At 34.9% G+C, this 21,717-nt stretch overlaps 2 protein-coding genes and 2 pseudogenes across 2 annotated transcripts; 1 reads left to right on the top strand and 3 right to left on the bottom strand.

Annotated features, from left to right (window-relative positions):
• Positions 1–1,802: 1,802 nt before the first annotated feature.
• On the bottom strand, positions 1,803–10,988 carry LOC18599224 (flavonol sulfotransferase-like). Its single transcript, XM_088806647.1, has 3 exons — positions 10,971–10,988; positions 8,316–8,491; positions 1,803–2,758 (listed from the first exon to the last, which is right to left on the bottom strand). The coding sequence occupies exons 1-3, from the start codon at positions 10,986–10,988 to the stop codon at positions 2,044–2,046; spliced, it is 909 nt and encodes a 302-aa protein (XP_088662773.1). The 3' UTR covers positions 1,803–2,043.
• On the top strand, positions 3,119–5,155 carry LOC18599223 (uncharacterized). Its single transcript, XM_007029098.3, has 2 exons — positions 3,119–4,450; positions 4,876–5,155. The coding sequence occupies exons 1-2, from the start codon at positions 3,694–3,696 to the stop codon at positions 4,908–4,910; spliced, it is 792 nt and encodes a 263-aa protein (XP_007029160.3). The 5' UTR covers positions 3,119–3,693; the 3' UTR covers positions 4,911–5,155.
• A 947-nt stretch (positions 10,989–11,935) lies between the features above and the next one.
• Positions 11,936–13,169, bottom strand: LOC148762841 (flavonol sulfotransferase-like pseudogene; annotated as a pseudogene).
• A 5,166-nt stretch (positions 13,170–18,335) lies between these two features.
• On the bottom strand, positions 18,336–19,275 carry LOC18599218 (cytosolic sulfotransferase 17 pseudogene; annotated as a pseudogene).
• Between the last annotated feature and the right edge of the window lie 2,442 nt (positions 19,276–21,717).

The following is a 21,717-nucleotide window of genomic DNA, read 5'->3' as shown; positions in this document are numbered from 1 at the left end:
TTTTTACTTCTCTTAGTTGCTGCATGTTGTGTGCCCACTAACCATGATGTAAAGGAACTATCTACAACACATTTAGTGCTTAAGTGGTTCTGATGTTGTTGCTTTCTATTTTCTTTTGTTAACTACTTGTATTTAAATTACTAAGAACTTTAATGCAGTTGTTATCTTCTTCTTTATATAGATAGTTTTCTTTTCTGATTTTTTGAACTTTCTCTTAAGAATACTTAAAATTTTAATAGAATCTGTGTATCGATTGTTTTACTTTTGTAATGTGCTACTGTAAGGCCACACATAAAGGTATGCTGTGGTAGTGGGGATTTGGTATTGCCCTCTTCCGCTTGCATATAATAAAGGAGAGGATAAGGCAAGCTAGCTAAAATGCACACAAAGAAGAACTTATTTATGCAGGGATGAATAATTGAATATTATTTAATTATTGAATGACATGAAACTGATCATAACAAGATCAGTGAATGCACTTGAACACTTAATAACCAATCCGGTTCAGTGTCATAGTGCCTACACACCTTATACACACCACAAAACGAACAAACAGCCCCTTACAGACACAGTGACAGTACAATCATCTGAAGCTTCTCAGTACCTAATTAGAGCTCCGACATAGCCATACACAGCATATCACACCAACCCATAACAGCCCTTGCTATGAACTCTACCCCTGAACTGCACAGAACAACTAGAAAACTACCAGCAGCAGAAATACATAAACACCAGAATAAATTCCAGTAGCATAACAAATAGCTGGATCAACAATAAACAAGACCCTACGATTACCTCAACGGATTCATAATAATTTAACAAAGTTCTGCGGAACTGAAATAAGCCAGCATCCGTAGTATAGAAACATAACAATTACTTGACTTGAGCTTGTCTTTTTGTAGTTTTCGTATATTTCCTAAACTTAAAGGAACATGCTTAGTTATGATCATACTGATTCTTTTTTTCTTCCTTTTTGGAGGAGATCCTTGATACTGTTATCAAAAGATCACCTAATTCCCAAGGCCTAAAGCAATACAAAGTACTACTATAAACTAAAGAAAAAGGAAATCTTGAACTTTAATTTTATAAAACTTAATACATTAAAGCTGTAAATAATTTCAGATAATCAAACACAATGTTTAATATTATTATTATTATAAAAATATAGCACGCAAACTTTATTATAAACTGCTCGGTGCAGTGCATTATTTAATGTTGGCGATTATAAAATTTTAATTAAAAATATAAAACATAGGTATTGAAGAACATTTATTTCTCCATGTTCTTCATTAAATAATGTAATGTTCTTCAATATATAAAATGCAAATATTTCATTTTTACTCTTATTTGTCAAATTCAATTTTTACGTTCATAATCTTTCAAAATATTCCAAATTTATTTCGTATGTTCAAAATCAACAAAAAATATCTGCCATCGTTTGCTTTCCGTACTGGCGTGCATCCACGACATGAAAAGGAGAAGGTGGGTGCGTGGCTCTGTCATTTCATGGAACCCAGCTACACTTGTTGTTATGGACTAATGTTTAATTCTCTGTGGATGTGCACATTAATTTCATTTTGTGCTTGTTTAATTTAAAATTTTTTAAATTTATTTTTGAACACTTTCAATATTTTTAGTTGACTCATGTTAACATAACTGTATCAAATATAAATCCACTAAATAAAAACGGAAAAAGAAGAGCTGTTAATGCAAATTTAGGCCGTGGAGTTAGCATAGAGAGCTTGCTTTGAGACGATCGAGCAGCACCGAGTCTCTCGGAATAACACTTAAAAGATGGGAAATTTTGATTCAAGACATAAAAGTTTTTCACATCATCATTATTATTATTATTAGTTACTCAACACAACGACAGATTTTCAACGATACATTGAAAATGCGGCAAGCAAACAATCAAAACCACAACTTAATTTGTTCTTCTAGGGTACATCCTGCAGCATTATGGTCACTTATTTTATATATTTTTACCGCAAGCTACCTATGACAGTGAGCTTGCTGCAGTGTAATTCTGGCTTCTCTCTATCTCTAACATGAGACTAGGAAGGTCAAACCAGTTCCAGCAAACTTTTGCTCCATCATCTTGTCCAGACGCTCTGCCATCTCTGGTGTAAGATACTCCTTCCAATCCCCAATCCTGCCTTTCCGGAAGTAGAAACTGTTTTCAACTTTGACTTCATGTGGCTTCCTTAATCCGGACTTATTTACTTCCAAACTGCTCATATTCTCGAAACCACACAGATCTACGATTCTCTGCACTGCCCCTGCTTCTTCTTCCTCTAAGGAGAAAGGGTACCCCATAAACTCTGCCAATCTCTTCACGTAGGGCGCTGTGTCTTTCATCATATCTTCATATTTCGGGAACAACACCTTCCCCGGCCTTGCTTGACTTGCTTTCCAGAACCCTAAAACATGGTCCAAATAGGGTCCATAAAAGGACTTCCCTTGACAGAAAAGATCAAAAGCCTCCTCCAGGGAAACGAACTCATCTTTCTTGGGAGCGCGCTTGGCTAGAAAATGATAGAGGGCAACAAATGCATCCTTTGGCTCCCTACAAATGTAAACAATTTTGCAATCAGAATCCAAGATGGATTTTGGCAAGGCAGTGTATGGTGTGTGGGTGCCTACGAGAGGGATCCCTGGCTCGCGGCTATCTGGCTCCTTGGTCAATTTGGCTAAGGTGGGAATGCAATCATGGGAGATCTTGCTGAGCAAAGGGCTCGTGGAAGTGTCATAGCGGTTTCTGGTAACAATGGCTATTAGAAGTGTTCAGAATGAATAAGTTCAAGATTACATGGAAGAACTCTGCACCAAGCTTTGTGATCATTGGACTGAAGAAAGAACAGAGAGGCTTGGGAACAAGAAGGCACCAAAACGCAGAGTTTAAATAAGAGCCAAGGAGTGCTACCTAAACGCTGCGTATCAGGCTCTTAAGGATCAATGACTTAATAAGCAACGTACCGTTTTGTATATAATAATTATTGTTTTTAAAAGTTAGTTAGGTAGTTATAATGTAATTAATCTTTTTCCTTCTTTACTTAATTTTTAAACCCCTGTATATAAAGCTCATTTTACTGAGCCCTGATGAATGAGGAATTCTGAATCATTCCTTCAGCTTTTCAGTGCCGCTTGTCTTTTCCCTTTCTTGATATTCACCTTCTGACATGGTATCAAAGCAGGTCAATTCCTAGAACCAACTGCTGCTCTTCCTGCTAATGAATCAGTATAAAGAACTTGCTGATCAGATTTCATTCTCTCTTTTACAGTAAGTTATTCATCTTCTCCTCTGGTTTATTAGCAAAATCAGCTTAATATTCATTGACAAACACCCTTATAACAGCCATGGCTGAGTCTACTGAAGCTAGATCAAGTACTAGTGTACAAATCACAAACCTATCACCCATATCAGACCCTCTCTCACCATATTATTTACATTACACAGATCACCTTGGATCTGTGATCATTAACCCAAAACTAGCCACTAATAACTACATATCTTGGAGTAGATCCTTCCTATTGGCATTTTCTATCAGGAACAAAACAGGATTCATTAATGGAACCATAGCAAAACCTGCAGTCACAGACCCACTTTATTCATCATGGACTCGTTGTAACAACTTGATAGTGGCATGGTTACTTGATTCCATTTCACAACCAATAGCCTCTACTGTCTTCTAAATGGATTCAGCCGCAGAAATATGGAATACCCTCAAACAAAATTTTGCTCAGCCAGACGATACTAGGGTCTGCAACTTGCAGTATACCTTAGGGAATGTCAGTCAAGGAGCAAGAACAGTAGATGTGTATTTCATTGAACTTAAGGGTATTTGGGAGGAGTTAAGGAACTATCGTCCATTGCCTCATTGTGAATGTGGAAGCTACAATCCTGGTTGTTTCAAGAAGTACACAGATCAGTTTCAAAAGGACATGGTTTTCAGATTTCTCAACGGATTGAATAAGTCATTTTCTGCTATAAGGTCACAAATTTTGTTAATGGATCCCATTCCAGGCCTAGATAAAGTATATAGCCTAATCTTGAGGGAGGAATCACAGAGAAATATCCTTGTTCAACCACAGCCTCTTTTAGAATCCTCTGCCATGTTCATTGCAGCAGACAACAAGAAAAAGGCAAGAAAAGACATAATTTGTAACCACTGTGGTAAGAAAGGACACACTAAAGACAAATGCTACAAGATTATTAGCTTTCTTGATGATTTTAAGTTCACAAAAGGAGGGAGGTCCAATCCTAGAAGGGGTAAGAACCTTGTTAACAATGTGTTTGCAGTCTCTGATGCATCAACAGATAGTGAATCTCAAGTTGAAACAGAGGAAGAGCAGGCAAGTGCAGGATTTGTGTGCCAACTGTCTATGATCAAGCAACAGGTTAACAAGCTGATGCAACTCTTAAGTGAGAATGGTATAAGCAGCAATGAAGGTAAGGGCATTTCATCAAACACTCAGTAGGCAAACCATTCACTTGTAAATTCAGCCATAGCAGGTATTATTTCAGGCCAATCTTGTTTCAATACATCAAACAACATGCCTAATAGTTTTAGAAATGTGAATGTTAGCATGATAAAGCAAAATTACTGGATAATGGATTCTTATGTTTCTGATCATATATGTTGTACCCTAAGTAGCTTCATACAAACCAGACCTGTAAAGAATTGCTTTGTGCAGCTACCCAATGACAAGAAACTTTATGTGTCACACATAGGAACAGTGAAATTAACTTCAAAATTAATCCTACAAAATGTTCTTTATGTTCCAAGTTTCAAATTCAATCTCATTTCTGTAGGACAGCTCACTAAGTCTAAGAAGACCTATGTATTTTTCACAGATATGTTTGGTGTTGTACAGGACATCCCTTCATGGACTGTGATTGGGGTTACTAGAGCTTTCTCAGGGCTATGCTTCATGCAAGATAATTCAGATGAACAAGAAATGTCAAAGTTCTATTTTGATAAATTAGTTAAGGTTCCTTTTGTTTCAACAGTCAATCAATATAGACAAAATTACAAATGTTTTGACTTATGGCACTTCAGACTTGGTCATGTTCCTTTGGAAAGGATTGATGTTACACACAAACAATTTCCTAATGTTTATTCTTCAAATGAACTAGTTTGTGAAATCTGCCCAATGGCAAAACAGAAAAAGCTTCCATTTCCAGTATATGTTCAATCCACTACTTGTGCTTTTCAATTGGTTCATGTTGATATTTGGGGTCCATATGAGACCCCTACTTTGTCTGGTCAAAGATACTTTCTGATAGTTGTGGATGATTTTACACGGTTCACCTGGGTTTTCATCATGAGTAACAAGTCAGATGTGCTAACAATTATTCTTTCATTCAATAACCATGTTCAAAAACAATTTGAACTTCAAATTAAATGTATAAGGTCAAATAATGGCTTAGAGTTTAGGTTGTCTGATTTCTTTGCTAAAACTGGCATTATACATCATTTATCTAGTGTGGATACGCCCCAACAGAATGGAATAGTTGAAAGGAAACATCAACATGTTCTTACTGTTGCTAGAGCTCTAAGGCACCAATCTAGTGTGCCTATATGTTTATGGGGGGATGCAATACTGACTGCAGTGCACATTATCAACAGAGTGCCTACCAAAATACTTCAAAATAAATCACCTTTTGAGCTAATATTCCACAAAGCACCTACATATGAACACCTAAGGGTATTCGGTTGTCTATGTTTTGTGTCAACATTGCCTCAATACAGGAAGAAGTTAGACAAAATAGCTTCAAAATGTATTTTTCTAGGATATCCAAATTACATAAAAGGGTATAAGGTATATGATCTTGATGCACAAAAGATTCTGATATCTAGAAATATTGTTTTTCATGAAGAAATATTCCCATTTCAATCTATGCAGCATGATGAGCAGGAAAACACGTTTTCTCAAACACCTAATCTGCATGCCAAATATCCTAATGTTTTTTATTCAAATTCTAAAACTCTTCAATACCAAGACCAAGTACATGCTGAGAATCATTCACCTTCACCTGAGTCAGGACCACAAACACTTATTACAATAGTCTCAAATGAATTGGCACATGATTCACCTATGATAGTCAGCATGCCCACTGCAATTGACTCAGTATCTGATGCAGATGACAATGATTTTGATGACAGAAATACAAATTTGCCAATCAGGAGAAGTACTAGACTCAAACAAATTCCTAAATACTTAGAAGCCTATGATGTTGACCTATCATCACACTCAAACATTGTCACTACACATCCTATATCCAAACACCTATCTGCTAGTAAACTTTCACCAGAACAGAAAGCATTCACCATCTCATTGTCAAAGATTCATGAGCCAAATACTTACCATCAAGCCGTTAATCATTTTCATTGGAGAGATGTAATGGCAGTTCAACTGAAAGTTCTGCAGGACAATGGCACTTGGAGTATTGTACCTTGGCCTGCAAATTCTCATGTGATAGGATGTAAGTGGATCTATAAAGTGAAACTAAATGAACATGGTGAAGTGGAGCTATATAAAGCTCGGCTGGTAGCTAAGGGGTACAGCCAGATTATAGGGTTTGACTACCAAGATACCTTCAGACTAGTGGCTAAGCAAACTACTGTCAGGGTATTCTTTGCATTAGCTGCAGTGCACAATTGGTCACTGTCACAACTTGATGTGAATAATGCATTTTTGAATGGTGATTTGTAAGAGGAAGTATACGTAGAAATTCCACAGGGGTACACTATCCAGGGGGAGTATCCCAAAGGAACTAGATTAGCTTGTAGATTGCATAAATCATTGTATGGTCTCAAGTAGGCATCTAGACAATGGAATGCAAAATTCACTTCATCAGTTCTTTAGTATGGTTTTCATCAACCATCAGCAGATCACTCTCTCTTCACTATGAAAGGAAATGATGGAAGTTTTACTACTTTACTACTATATGTAGATGATACTGATTGGAAGTACATCCACTCAAGCTGCAAAAGATGTAAAATTGTACTTGAGTTCACAGTTTAAATTAAAGGATCTAGGAGCTGTGAAATATTTTCTGGGATTAGAGATTAACAGGTCAGTTGAGGGTATTACCATCTCGTAGAGAAAGTATGCTCTGGATCTCCTAGAAGAATATGGGCTCTTAGGAGCTAAACCAATTTCTATCCCAATTGATTACAATCACAAGTTGCACAAGGTACAAGAAGAAGATCAACTGGCCAATCCTACAATTTATAGGCAGTTGATAGGAAAGCTACTCTGCTTAACCTTCAACAGACCAGATATAGCCTATGCAGTTCAAGTATTGACTCAATATATGGATAGACTTGGTAAGCAACATTTTACAACAGCACAAAGGGTATTAAAATACCTGAAAAGAGCACTAGGGCAAGGAATCCAAATGAAGTCTGCTCAAACTTGAAATTATCAGCCTATTGTGATAGTGACTGGGCGAGTTGTTTAGATTCCAGGAGATCAGTTACTGGATTCAGTATTTACATTGGAGAATCACTCATAAGCTGGAAATCTAAGAAACAATCAGTGGTGGCCAGAAGTTCTGCTAAAGCAGAGTATCGTTCCATGGCTTCAACATGTTGTGAGCTTATTTGGTTGAAATATCTACTGTTTGATTTTGGAATTAGCCATGATGAGCCAATTGTTCTTTACTTAGACAGTCAAGCAGCAATTCACATCAGCAAAAATCCGGTGTTTCATGAGAGGACTAAACACATCAAGATGGACTGCCATTTTGTTAGAGAAAAGGTGTTAGCAGGTGTGATCAAGCCAGTCCATATAGCTACTAATCTTCAGTTAGCTGATATTTTTACTAAAGCCTTACAAGAGAGGCAGTTTCATAATCTACTAAGCAAGATGAAAGTTCTCAACAATCACATATCCTTTTGAAGGGGAGTATTAGAAGTGTTCAAAATGAATAAGTTCAAGATTACATGGAAGAACTCTGCACCAAGCTTGTGATCATTGGACTGAAGAAAGAATAGAGAGGCTTGGGAATAAGAAGGCACCAAAACGCAAAGTTTAAATAAGAGACAAGGAGTGCTACCTAAACGCTATGTATCAGGCTCTCTTAAGGATCAATGACTTAATAAGCAACGCACCGTTTTGTATATAATAATTATTGTTTTTAAAAGTTAGTTAGGTAGTTCTAATGTAATTAATCTTTTTCCTTCTTTACTTAATTTTTAAACCCCTGTATATATAGCTCATTTTACTGAGCCCTGATGAATGAGGAATTCTGAATCATTCCTTTAGCTTTTCAACGCCGCTTGTCTTTTCCCTTCCTTGATATTCACCTTCTGACAATGGCGAAGGTCAGAGCCTTGAGCCAAGTGGTACCACTTTTGGGCACACTGCAGACAAAGATGTCATTTGGTTCAGCCTTGAAGCCTTCTTGAGATAAGATTATATCTTCTAGGAAGTCAGGGCTGCACCAGAACCCTTGATACTGGCTGAGAGGATAGCCAGATTTCTAGCCATCAATTTAGGGAGGTTAGCTATTGTTTCTTTGATTTTTTTTCCATTTGTTTTTCTTTATAGATACTTTCTAACCGACTTGAAAGGAGGAAAAAGGCCGAGTGGAGTAGAAAGTAGTCTAGTTTGGAGAATATTATCCCCTGTAATCCGACCTTTATATAGTATACAGAGCGAAAAAATCAGATGATTTATATATACATATATATAATTAAAATATTGGACGATTGATTGTTATCTATTTCTGTAAATAACAAATAAAGCCTTGAATTATATTCTGTGATGGTTTAGACAATCATGTCATCTCATCATTTATGATCGACATTAATTCTGTACACAAAGCTCATGAATTTCAAGGGCAGATGTCATTATTACCATGCATTTCTTTTTAGATACTTATATTTTGGTTTCATTTTTATTAAGTTGTATTCAATATATTAGAGAGATTGATTGTGTTTTTAGAATTTATTGAAAATGACTACTAATACTGATACTACTGTTTTTTTAAATTAATAATTTCAAAAATAAAAAATTATATCCCCAATTTGAGTACACATATAAATGTAAATGTTTTTTTTTTTTTTTTATAAAATTAGATGTACCATATTATATCTCCTTGAATTCTCCTGGAATGCATGGAGGTATGGAGATTATGTAGAGCATGGTGTCAAGAATGGGAAGTTGTTTGGGTTATGTCACGAAAATTTAAAGACTTAATGGTTTTATGAAATTCAACCAGGGTTGGAAAAGATGAAAATAAAATGTGAAAAATTACGATCTTTGCAATGGTGTGGACTATTTGGACTAGTAGGAACGACATGGTCTTCAAGATAAGAAATGAGGTACTGAAGAGATATGGGAGATTATTAAGCTAAGGGTGGCTATGTGGGCTTGCGTGAGATGGCCAAATGAATTTGTGTCTGTGCTGGACATCTATGGACAAACGAATGGGACCTGCAATTGCAAAATAAAGAAAAAGGAGTAGCAAAGACTTAACACTTCATGGGAAAGTCGGAAGCTGAGATGGTTAAATTTAACGTGGATGAGACTGTAAATGGGAGTTCGGAGGAGACTAGCATAGGTGGTTTGTTGAGAAATGAAACGGGGTGAGACGTTAATTAGATTTTCTAAAAATATTGACATCGGAGACTCTAGCTTGCTGAAATTTTAACAATCAGAGAAGCTTTTGTGTTATTCTCTCAATCTAAATGGACAAATAATTATAGCCTTGTTATTGAAAATGATTCAACAAATGGAGTCAAATGGGTGAATGAGCCAAATTTTGCTCCTTAGAGATTTCAGAAGTAGATGCTTCAAATTGAGGTGCTTAAAAGAAAAGTGATTGACTGGAAGATTAAACACATATTCAGGGAAGGAAACAATGATGCTGATACTTTGGCTAAAGAGGGAACGAATAGGGAAGTGGATTTAGTGGAGATCAATAATGATGTGGATGCATAGAAAAGTGATTGACTGGAAGATTAAACACATATTCTAGTGCTTTTTCCGGTTTCATTACCTTTATGCTTGCTTTTGTATAGATTGAGACTATGCAGTTCTCTGGTTGATTATGAGATCTGGATAGAAATGTTATCTTGATCTCACAGGCAACCGGACAAGATTAAGGCAGGTTGTATCTCTGGCAGCTTTAATGATAGAACCCGTCTCCTGTTTTTACCCTGTTTTTGTGGGGTAGAATTTTGTAAAGTCCTCTGTTGAATGCAACTCTTGCTTTTCAAAAAAAAAAAATCTCTTTGAATTCAATTATTTATTGCATTTCGAACTATTTTGTTATCAAAATAATAGGTTGACAATAAAGAAATGTAAAAGGACAATAAAAACGTGATAGCATTGTTTTTATGTTATTAATTAAGGCAACATATATAATACGTAATCTGATAACAAAACATACGTAACAAGTAATGTACACTGGGCGTTTTAACTTCAAGCAAGATTGATCCCGAACCCCTTTCGGCCCCGGAGTCTACTTTCATTATCAATTAATAATAGCAGAAACGACAAGGGCGATGGGCAGCCTGAACCACAAACAGCAAAGCACTAAAGCATGGCACATCACATCGGTAATCATAAAACACAGGATTACTACTTTTCCAGAAAAAATGTAAGGGAAAGCAGACAAAGTAAATAGTCCAATTTTAATTATTAGATTTCAGCACAACCACCCCACGTGGGTGGCAAGGCAAAAATAGTTTTATATACATGATTCAATCTTATACGGATGATAAAAAGTAGGTCATGAAATCTTATTAAAAGGATTCAAATTTAATTAATTTTGATCAATTGATTATATTTTTGGTTGAATTTATTCTACATTATGGTACTTTCTTTATTTATTTGTTGATTTTTCTTTACTTAAGAAAATAATTTATGATATATATATATATATATATGCACTGAAGATTGTTAGATTATAATTGTAACTTACTTGATCAAATAATTATTAAAAAAATTCTTACCCATACAAAATCAGTCATCTTTTTATTCATTTCGTTACGATTGAGTAGCAAAGAAGAAAATAGGACGTGGATCACGTGGTGGAAATGAGTGACGAAGTATCTCAACTCATGTTAAAATCCTATACTATTGTTAATAATAAGTTATATATTAATATTCCAGCAGTACTGGTAGAAGTGTAAAAAGGTTTTTTCAAAAGGAGCACTATGACTCTTTTGAAAACCCATGGTTGATTAATGAGGAACTTTGGTTGGAGACTTAATACTCTCTGTTGATTTCTTTATCGTGTTCTGCTGGGGTTTGTACATCCATTGCAGGCTTCGGAACCAAGGGTTTCATTTCAGTGTTAAAGTTGATACAGTGCCAAATTTCTCTTCACCAAGATTTTTTTCGACTGCTAAATAAACCTATGTTAGGTTTGTTTCTTTCTCTCACTTAACGGGGTCATGAAACCGAACCTGTATTAGGTTTCTTTCTCTCACTTAAACCCAGTCATGAAACCGAACATATATTAGCTTGGTTTCTTTCTCTCGCTTGAACTAAGTCATGAAAGTGGTATTCTTCTTCTTTTCACAATCAAAGCGCGATCAGTGGTGGTCGGTAATGGAGGGTCAGTAGTATTCGTGAGCGATAACATGCCACGATAAAGGTGTAGGGTTAATAGTGTTGTCCATTTCAGTGCTGTCTTTGCCTGCAGTTTGGATATCACGCCTGATCCTTTTTTGCTCCCTTAAACATTTTTTATAAGATTTTCAATTAATAGGTTGAAAATCAACACAATCCCAACACTTAGTTTGCAAATAAACTTATACAAACTTAGATGTTTCAACAATACGTTGAAAAAATCTCAGAAACACACTTACGGTTACAGGTCTGGTTCAACTGCAAACCGACAATTATTATGCATGATGAACACTAAAACCTTGAAAGACTACTGCATAGCTAGATGATATGCCTTGGTTGATGCTCAGGACCCACACTGAAGTTCGAAAGTCAAGCCGGATCCACTCAGTTTCTGCTCCATTATCTTGTCCAGACGCTGCGCCATAGTAAGATAGTTCTGCCAATCTCCAACCTTTCCTTTCCTAAAGAAAGATTTGTTTGTTGCCTCACTATCACCCGCGTACCGCTTTCCTGTCTTGTTTATCTCCAGATTGCTCAGATTCTCGAAACTACACAAGTCAACTATTTCCTGCACTGCCCCAACTTGTTCTTCGTCCGAGCTGAAAGGGTAGCCCATCAACTCTGCTAGTTTTTTCACATACAACACAGAATCGTTTAACATGTCTTCATATTTCAGGAACATTACCTTGTCTGGCCGTTCCTGGCTAGCTTTCCAGTACTGTAAAATATGGTCCCAACAGGGTCCAAAAACAGACTTCCCTTCACAGAAGAGATGAAAAGCCTCCTCCAGGGAAATGGGTTCGATTTCTTTGGATCTCCGCTTGGCTGCGAAATGAAACATGGAAACGAATGCATCCTTTGGTTCTCTACAGATGTCAACAATCTTACAATGATCAGAAGAACAATCCAATACAGATTTTGGCAAGGAAGGGTAGGGAGCATGGGTGGCTATGAGTGGGACTCCCGGCTTACGTATATCCGCCTTCTGCCCGAAACCCACAAAGGTTGGCACACAGTGATGTGTTGGACACCTTCCTAAAGGTTTAAGACTCTCAAGCACCCTTTAAAATTTAAGATCATTTGAAAAAAATTCATACTAAATTTTGAGCCTATCTCTGTCAAAATAACCTTATGCAATATTAAACCTATAATAGCTGATCTTGACATTTATCATTTTGCCACATATCATGAGGTTTAGGTAATATCAAATTTTATTATGATTTGAAAAGAATCTTCTTACAAAAATCAATATACCTTTGTGAGCTTAGATAAAGAAACTTCAACTTTTCTTCTTTTCCTCATAAAATGGTGAAAATCTTTATTGTTTACCAAGACCTTGATGTGTTAAACCATCCAATCCATATGAAAGATCAGATTGTCATTTGGCTCGTCCAAAATCATTTCAAACAGTAATCATCAATTTTCAAGAGATTCAAGTATCACATGTTGAAAAAATGTTAAAATGACTCAGTTTTGTTCCAAACTTGAAGTACTTTTAGTCATAAAAAAAAAATTGATTTTGTAGGGCAATTTTATCAAAATTCAAGATGCTTTGAAAGTAATGGAGAGTTCTTCATTTTTGTAAAATAACTTTTGTTATTGTAGTATGAAGATCAAAAGTTTTAAATGATGAGGCAAGCATTTTTGTGAATCTTTTCTCAATGATCAAGAGGTAAGGAACCTTTGAAATCAAATTTGAATTAGCACACGATCTCATGGGCGTATCCATCTTCGGGAAGTAATTTTAAGAATTGGGAATGATATGACAAGACTAGCAAGAAAGTTCTTTTGTGATAAAGTGATTGGCAATTGCACAAAAAGATCATAGAAGAGTGTGCAAAGATAGGAAGAATGGCTTTCAATAGAGGAAGACACTAAAATGAAATGATGAAACAAAGGTAACTTTTCCTCTTGTCATACAATCATGCATACATGCACATGACCATGCAACAGTAAGGTTGGAAAATTTCTGTGCAATAGTCAATATTCACACATGTTTCTATGCATTGGGAAAGGAGAAAATCCATGCAACACAAAAAACTATGCAAAGACATCAAGCTTTGATTAATTTGAGTACTACTTTGAAACATTTCAGATAATTAATGTCAAGATTTTTTAAAGTTACGTTGCCTCAGTTTTCGAGGAGCCACATTTTCTAAATCCTCCGAGTACATTCTGAAGACCTCCAGACACATTATTCTCTTAAATCCTCCGAGTGCATCTTCTAAAACCTTCGGATAATTAGTGTCAAGATTTTTTAAAGTTATGTTGCCTCAGTTTTCTAGGAGCCACATTTCTTAAATCCTCCGGGTACATTCTGAAAACCTCCGGGTACATTATTCTCTTACAACCTCCGGGTAATTAGTTTCAAGGTTTTTTTTAAGTTACATTACCTCAGTTTTCGAGGAGTTACATTTTTCTCTTAAAACCTCTGGGTATATTTTCAAAACCTCCAAGTACATTTTCAAAACTTTCGGGTACATTCTCAAGACCTCCAGGCACATTATTCTCTTAAAACCTCCTGGTACATTTCTAAAACCTCCGGGTAGTTAGTTTCAAGATTTTTTTAAAGTTACGTTGCCTTAGTTTTCGAGGAGCCACATTTCTCAAATCCTCCGGGTATATCTTCTAAAACTTCTGGGTAATTAGTTTTAAGATTTTCAAAGACTCGTTGCCTCAGTTTTGAGGAATTTATTTTAAAAGTCTCGTTGCCTCAACTTTGAGGAGTTCATTTTAGAAGTTTCGTTGCCTCAACTTTGAGGAGTTCATTTTAGAAGTTTCGTTGCCTCAACTTTGAGGAGTTCATTTTTAAAAGTCTCGTTGCCTCAGTTTTGAGGAGTTCATTTTTAAAAGTCTCGTTGCCTCAGCTTTGAGGAGTTCATTTAAAGTCTCGTTGCCTCAATTTTGAGAAGTTTATTTTTAAAGTTATGTTGCTTCAATTTTGGGGAGTTTTATTTTATTTTTAAAAAAAAAGGTTTCGTAGCCTCAATTTTAAGGAATTCATTTTTAAAGTTTCGTTGCCTCAGCTTTGAGGAGTCTCATTTAAAAAAAACAAAAAAAAAAACAAAAAACAAAAAGATAAAAAAAACAAAACAAAAAAAACCAAAAAAATAAAACAAAAAAAAAAGCTTTGTTAAGAGAAATAAGAAATTTTAAGTCAAGTACAGTGTCTACGTCTTTACACTATTTCAGATTACAGAAAAGAGCAAAAAGAGGCAACTGTAGACACTTAAATTTTGACAAATAATAAATCAAAATTAAATATTAATTAAAAATTAATTAACTGAATAATTAGAATATAAAAAAAAAGTACTGGTAGAGCGCGGACGCCCTGCCAGTACCACCACTATAGTGCCAGATGCGAAAAACTCGCATCTGGCAAAGTAGTGGAGCGTGCCCCCTCCAGAAGCCACAAAGGAGTATAAAGGGAGGGGGCACTGTAGCAACCCGGGGGAAGGAGGAGCCAAAAAAAATCGAGGAGCAAAAATCAAAGAAAAACCCAACAATCGGCAATTCTAAAAGAATCCCTAGGCAACCAAGAAACCACAAAACAGCAACCAGAGAAAATCCTAGTTTTCTAGCAACCACAATAATCCACAAATCAGAAAAAAAAGCATCCAAAAAATACAAAAAAAATCAATCAAAAATACACAATAGAAGGAGAGTAATCGGATTTTGGGGGAGGGGGTTTTTATTTTGGATTTTTGGGGGTACTTACACCACCGTCGGTGGGTAGTTAGGGGCTTTAGCTACCGACAAAGGGAAGGGAGCGACGTCGGCAACGTCGAGCAGCTGCAGGGAGGACAGATCTGGAGCTAAAGTCGATCGGCGGTAAGAGAAGGCGAAGAGGGAGAGCCGATCGGTTGTAGAAGAAAGTGAGGAGAAGTTCGATCTTGGTAGCCAGCACCGGTAGGAGAGGAAAGATTCGACTGCCGATAGGAGATCCGGTTGGTGAGCTTGCCGCCGATCAAAAAACGGTGAAGGAGAAATAAGGAGTATCGATCGGTGGTTGGGAGAGAGATTGGAGCGACACCGTTGAAAAGGGAAGCTTGGGTCATCGATCGGCGGAAGGTGAGGAAAAGGTAACCGGCGGCGTCGCCGGTTAGGGAGGTTCGGTTTGGGGTGGCTGTTACAGGGAGAGAGAGCTGGTGAGATTTTAGAGAGAAGGTGGAGAGTAGCCGGCGGCTAAAGAGAGAAACAAAAGGGAGAAAATGAAAGGTTCTAGGGAAAAGAAAGAAAGGTGAGCGGTAAGGGAGAAGAAAAAAAAAAAAGGGGAAGGTTTTTCTCCATTGCATCAAACAACGCCGTTTTGGGCATACCAGGGGTGGCTGTGCAAAGCACCAAACAGTGGGCTTAGTGAAGATCGTGGGTCAGCCAGTTAGCTTGGGCCCACTTAGCCCAATCAGGTAAAATATTACTCATTCCCAAATGGGTCTGTGGTGATTTGAGTTGTCTGAACTGTTGTGATATGGCTTATTTAGATTTCACCCAATTTATTTAGTTAGAGCTTTAATACTTGATGATATAAAATTAATTTTAAGTTATTATAATGTTCTAAAAATTTCTAGATAATAGTCCTAGGGTTAGGAAATTACTAAAGAATAGAATAACATAAAAATAAGGATAGCAAATATATATAAAAATAATAATAATAATAACATTTTAGATAGTGTTTAGTTATGCAAAGAACTTAAGTTTAGGAAAATGTTTACTGCAAATATATAAATAACCATTAAAAATACATGTATATAAAAATAAAAATATATAAAAATTACCATGACATCAACTACAAATAATTACCGATGATGGGATGATCGGTCGAGACGCGAGAAGTCGCAATCTCGGGTCCATATTCTCTAGGTTCGAAATTCGAATCAAGGTTCCACCAGTACGATGGGAGGGCCTCGATTTCAAGATCCCGAAATTTTTAATAAATAAAGAATTTGACTATATAAAAAACTACTCAATAAAAAATAAATAAATAATAATAGATAAAAAAAATGATGATAAAAATAAGAATAATAATTTGAAAATATAGTAAATAATTAATTTGTGAAAATGCAATATACATGACATTAAATAAATAGGAAAATAAAAAATAAATAAAAAATAATAAAAAATTTAAGACAATAACTAATTTAAAATTAGGCATTAAATGGAATTATAAACAATTTATCTAATTATAAAAGGAAAATATAAGAGTAACCTAGAATAAAAAATGTAAAGTATAAAAAATATTAATTAGAAATAAAATAGAAAATATGATAATAAAAAATAAAATAAAATGAAAATAATAATTAAATAATAAAAAATGACAAAAAAATTGATAATTGCATTAGCATAGCATATATATATGTTGCATCATGCATATCATTGCATATAAATATTTTTGTTTTCTAGTTTAAGCCCCGATGGTGGGATCTTCCGAGGATCTTGCGAAAGTGGGTATTTCTCGAAAAGTTTTCTAGGTGAAAAGGTGTCTCCGGATCCCACCAGTATGATGGGAGGGCTCGGGAAAATATCTTTAATAAAAGGCTTTCGCTCGTATTAGGTTCATTATTCATGAAAATATTATTTTTTAAAGAAAAACGTACGATAACCCCGATGATGGGATTTTATTCGTCGAATTTGCGAAGCTGAATTTTTCGGATAATTCTTTAAGTGAGAGAACACCCCAGATCCCACTAGTATGATGGGCGGATTAGGGAAAACGTCCTCGATAAAAGATTATTCGTCTGACATATTTTTATCTCACGCTATGCATTTTATCTTGCCTCACACTTGCATTTCATTTTAGAATCAAATAAAATAATTTAATAAAATTGGAGATACAATAAGCTAGTTATAAAAAATTAGAGATATAAAAAATATTAATTAGAAATAAAATAGAAAATATGATAATAAAAAATAAAATAAAATAAAAATAATAATTAAATAATAAAAAATGATAAAAAAATAGGTAATTGCATTAGCATAGCATATAATTAAAATAGATAGTTGCATCATGCATATCATTGCATATAAATATTTTTGTTTTCGAGTTTAAGCCCCGATGATGGGATCTTCCGAGGATCTTGCGAATGCGGGTATTCCTCGAAAAGTTTCCTATGTGAAAAGGTGTTCCCGAGTCCCACTAATATGATGGGAGGGCTCAGGGAAACATTTTTAATAAAAGACTTTCGCTCGTATTAAGTTCATTATTCATGAAAATATTATTTTTTAAAGAAAAACGTACAATAACCCCAATGATGAGATTTTATTCGTCGAATTTGCGAAGACGAATTTCTCGGATAATTCCTTAGGTAGGAGAACACCATGGATCCCACAAGTATGATGGGCGGATTAGGGAGAACGTCCTCAATAAAAGATTATTCGTCCGACATATTTTTATCTCACGCCATGCATTTCATCTTGCCTCACACTTGTATTTCATTTTAGAATCAAATAAAATAATTTAATAAAATTAGAGATATAATAAGCAAGTTATAGTTAAGGAAATAAAATGAACTTAAAAAATAAAGCCTAATAGGATAATTTAAAAATGGTACCGTTCATGAAACAGGCGTTTCGAGGGTGCTAATCCTTTCTCGGGCGTAACCGTACTCCCGAACCTAGATCTCAAAAAATGTAGACCAGTTTAAGGTTCTTTTCGGTAGGTTTAAAATTAATTTAAGGCTTCATCGATTAGAATTGAGTCAACAGGTGGCCAATCACACCTAGTAAAAAAGATTGATGGTGACTCTTTATTTTTTAGAGTTTTCACTAGCGTATGGTGATTGGGTTCTCAGACCCACACGACAAGAAGTAAGATAGTTCTGCCAATCTCCAATTTTTCCTTTCCTAAAGAAATATTTGTTTGTTGCCTCACTATCATCCGCGTACCGCTTTCCTGTCTTGTTTTTCTCCAGATTGTTCAGATTCTCGAAACTACACAAGTCTACTATTTTCTGCACTGCCCCAACTTGTTCTTCGTCCGAGCTAAAAGGGTAGCCCATGAACTCCGCTAGTTTTTTCACATACAACACAGAATCGTTTAACATGTCTTCATATTTCAGGAACATTACCTTGTCTGGCCGTTCCTGGCTAGCTTTCCAGTGCTCCAAAATATGGTCCCAACAGGGTCCAAAAAAAGACTTCCCTTCACAAAAGAGATGAAAAGCCACTTCCAGGGAAATGGGTTCGTTTTCCGTAGGTCTCCGCTTGGCTGCGTAGTGAAACAAGGAAACAAATGCATCCTTTGGTTCTCTACAGATGTAAACAATCTTACAATGATCAGGAGAACAATCCAAGACAGATTTTGGCAAGCAAGTGTAGGGAGTATGGGTGGCTATGAGTGGGACTCCTGGCTCACGTATATCGGCCTTCTGCCCATAACCCTCAAAAGATGGCACGCAGAGATGGGGATTTTTGGTGAGCAAAGGGCTGCTGGAATTATCAAAAAGCTTTCGAGTCGCAATGGCAAACAAAGACATCACCTGGTTTAGGCTTGAAATGTTCCTCAGCTAATATGATGCCTTCCAGGAAATGAGGGAAGCCCCAAAAGCCTTGATATAAACAAAAAGGCTGAAAGGATCTCCACCCATTCCCTGTAGGAAGGGTTAACATGAACTCCCTTACTCTTTCTATGTCCTCCGGGGGGACTTGTTCTTGGTCCAAGGAGTCAGTTGCACCAGTCGGTTCCATCGCAATAAGAGCCTGTCTCAAAAAGAAACTCTTAGTTTTGCAATGCTTATATACATTAGTTTGACAATGTTGCTAAGATTATTAAGATCCAAATGTTGAGAACTAATTATCATATTAAACAGCATCAAAATAAATTATCAATAACATTGAATTCATGATCCTTAGGTGCAAAGCACGATTTTACAGGTCCACCTGATCTTCAATTGATAGGTTGGTGAAGATCTTCTTTTTCCCTTCATTGGCTGTCTTTATGAATGAGAATCACCTCAGAATACAATCACAGACTGGACTAGTAATCCATTGCCTCGGAAGGAGTGCTTCAAAATCATGTCTGTGTTCCCATGTGCAATAAACTTTACGCAGGCAACCATTCAATTATTATTATTTTTTTTGAAGTGTGGAAATATTTGTAAGCTTTTGTCTCAGGATTTCAGCACGGTTGTATATCATTGGAAATCTAAGTTTTTCATTAGATTATTTACAAATAAGTTTTGGAATAGTAAGCATCTTGTGGGGATTTTCAACTTCTTATTATTATTTCAAGTAGCGTTCAAAAATATTATTAGTAAATCTTTTACCAATATCATTTAGAGTTAAAAACCTGCAAAACAGAAGTTTATTGATTAATTTATTTATTTATGAAACATTGAAAACCCAAAGTAATTCAAGTTAATTTCAAAAATTAATATTTTAAATGATTGAATCATCGTATGTTTGTTAGACAATAACACTGTCCTTAATAAAAGTAAAAGGTACGGTTAACGATACCAATAAATATTGGAGAAGGTTAGTTGGAATATTATTCTAGAAAAGATTTTTACATTTATTATATTATTTTTATCTTTTTTTCCAACAAATACATTAAGTACAAATTTTTTTATTTAAAAATCACCACCAGTTAACATTTTACAAATTTCACCTTTCAATTAAGGTTAATTGCGAAGAGAGTATTTATTACCGTCTAGCAGCATTGTAAAGGAATGTTGTAGGTAGAGGCGGAGGGGAGGGGGGCCACCCCCAACAATTTTAATAATTAATAATTTATTTTTATTTATTTAAAATATTATAATTTCATTTTCATAAAAATTTTATAATTTTATAATATGTTTTTATTTTTTAAAAAAATTTTATAATACTCCACAACAATCACTCAACAATTAATTTTAATATGACTAAAATAAAACCTATTGCAAAAAAATTATTCTCAAATCCCATCTTTTCAAATTTCATAACCACTACTTCTTGTTTTCCATTTTTTTACCAAATACTGTAGACATAAAAAAATTATTTTTTTTACACTTTTTTGTTAGCTAACATCTTTTATGTTAAAAACTTTTAATCAGTAACTCAATTTTCATATTATAATAATTAATAAGTTTAGTTTATTTACTTATTTTATTTTTAATATTTTCAACTTTAAATTTTTTTCTTCATTTAATGATTTTTACTTAGTGATTTTGATTTAAAATTTACTGTCTTAGTCATCTTTTGTTGAAAACAACAAAATACAGATTTCATTAAGCACTTAAGATTGGTTATTACTTATTTATTTAGAGATTGTTTGATTGTTTTCCTATAAATTATTTGTGTTTTTTTTTTTTTGCTTAGATTCTCATGAACAATTAAGTTTTTTTTATTTGAAATTGCTTCTTCATTGAATTGTTTATTGATATTGTATTTAATTTTTTTAATTAATTTTAGGGAATTGCTATTTCATTGAATTATTTATTGATAGTTCTTAATATTTTTCTATACTCCCAGTATCATTATTGATAAAATAATGATGACTTTAAGCATGAAAGCCAAATGAGATGGAAATAAATCGATCAAGGGTTCATTACCCACCCAATAATCATGCCAAAAATATAAATTACCTCTATCAATCTTCCATTTAATTTTTGTCTCTATTAAAGATCCGTACTACTTCAAACATTTGCCTAAAGGAGAATCATGAATATTTGTGACAACTTGCATAGGTATTTGTCCTCCACAATATTTAATACGCATGAAATTAGCTAATAAGCTTTTTGAAGTTCGGAACCTCCCCCATTATTTATAATTGAAGGCCTCAAATATATCTGATAGGCTTCTAATATCAAGGCCACTTTCACTAGAAGGAAAGCACACCTTAGAAGAAGAATCATCATCCCACAGAAAACTATTAAACATGCTTTCAAGTTTCTCAGTAACACAGTGAGGAGGTTTAAGTAGTTGTAATAAATAAAGAGACAGAGAATTAAGAACACTTCTCGATAAAGTAATTTTGCCACCATGAGATAATATTTTATTTTCCCAACCATAGATTTGATCCTTTATTTTAGAAATTATAGAATCAAATAACCACGATTTCTTGTGGCCTTTATAAAGAGGGGCACCTAAATAAATTATTGGAAGTTCTTTATGAATAAAGCCTATTGCCACTTTGATGGTTTGAATCCTTGC

This window comes from Theobroma cacao, chromosome 5, assembly GCF_053813885.1.
Source record: "Theobroma cacao isolate CCN51 chromosome 5, ASM5381388v1, whole genome shotgun sequence".
Lineage (NCBI taxonomy): Eukaryota > Viridiplantae > Streptophyta > Magnoliopsida > Malvales > Malvaceae > Theobroma > Theobroma cacao.
The sequence above is the reverse complement of the archived record's forward strand: the minus strand, read 5'-3'. Positions and strand labels throughout refer to the sequence as shown.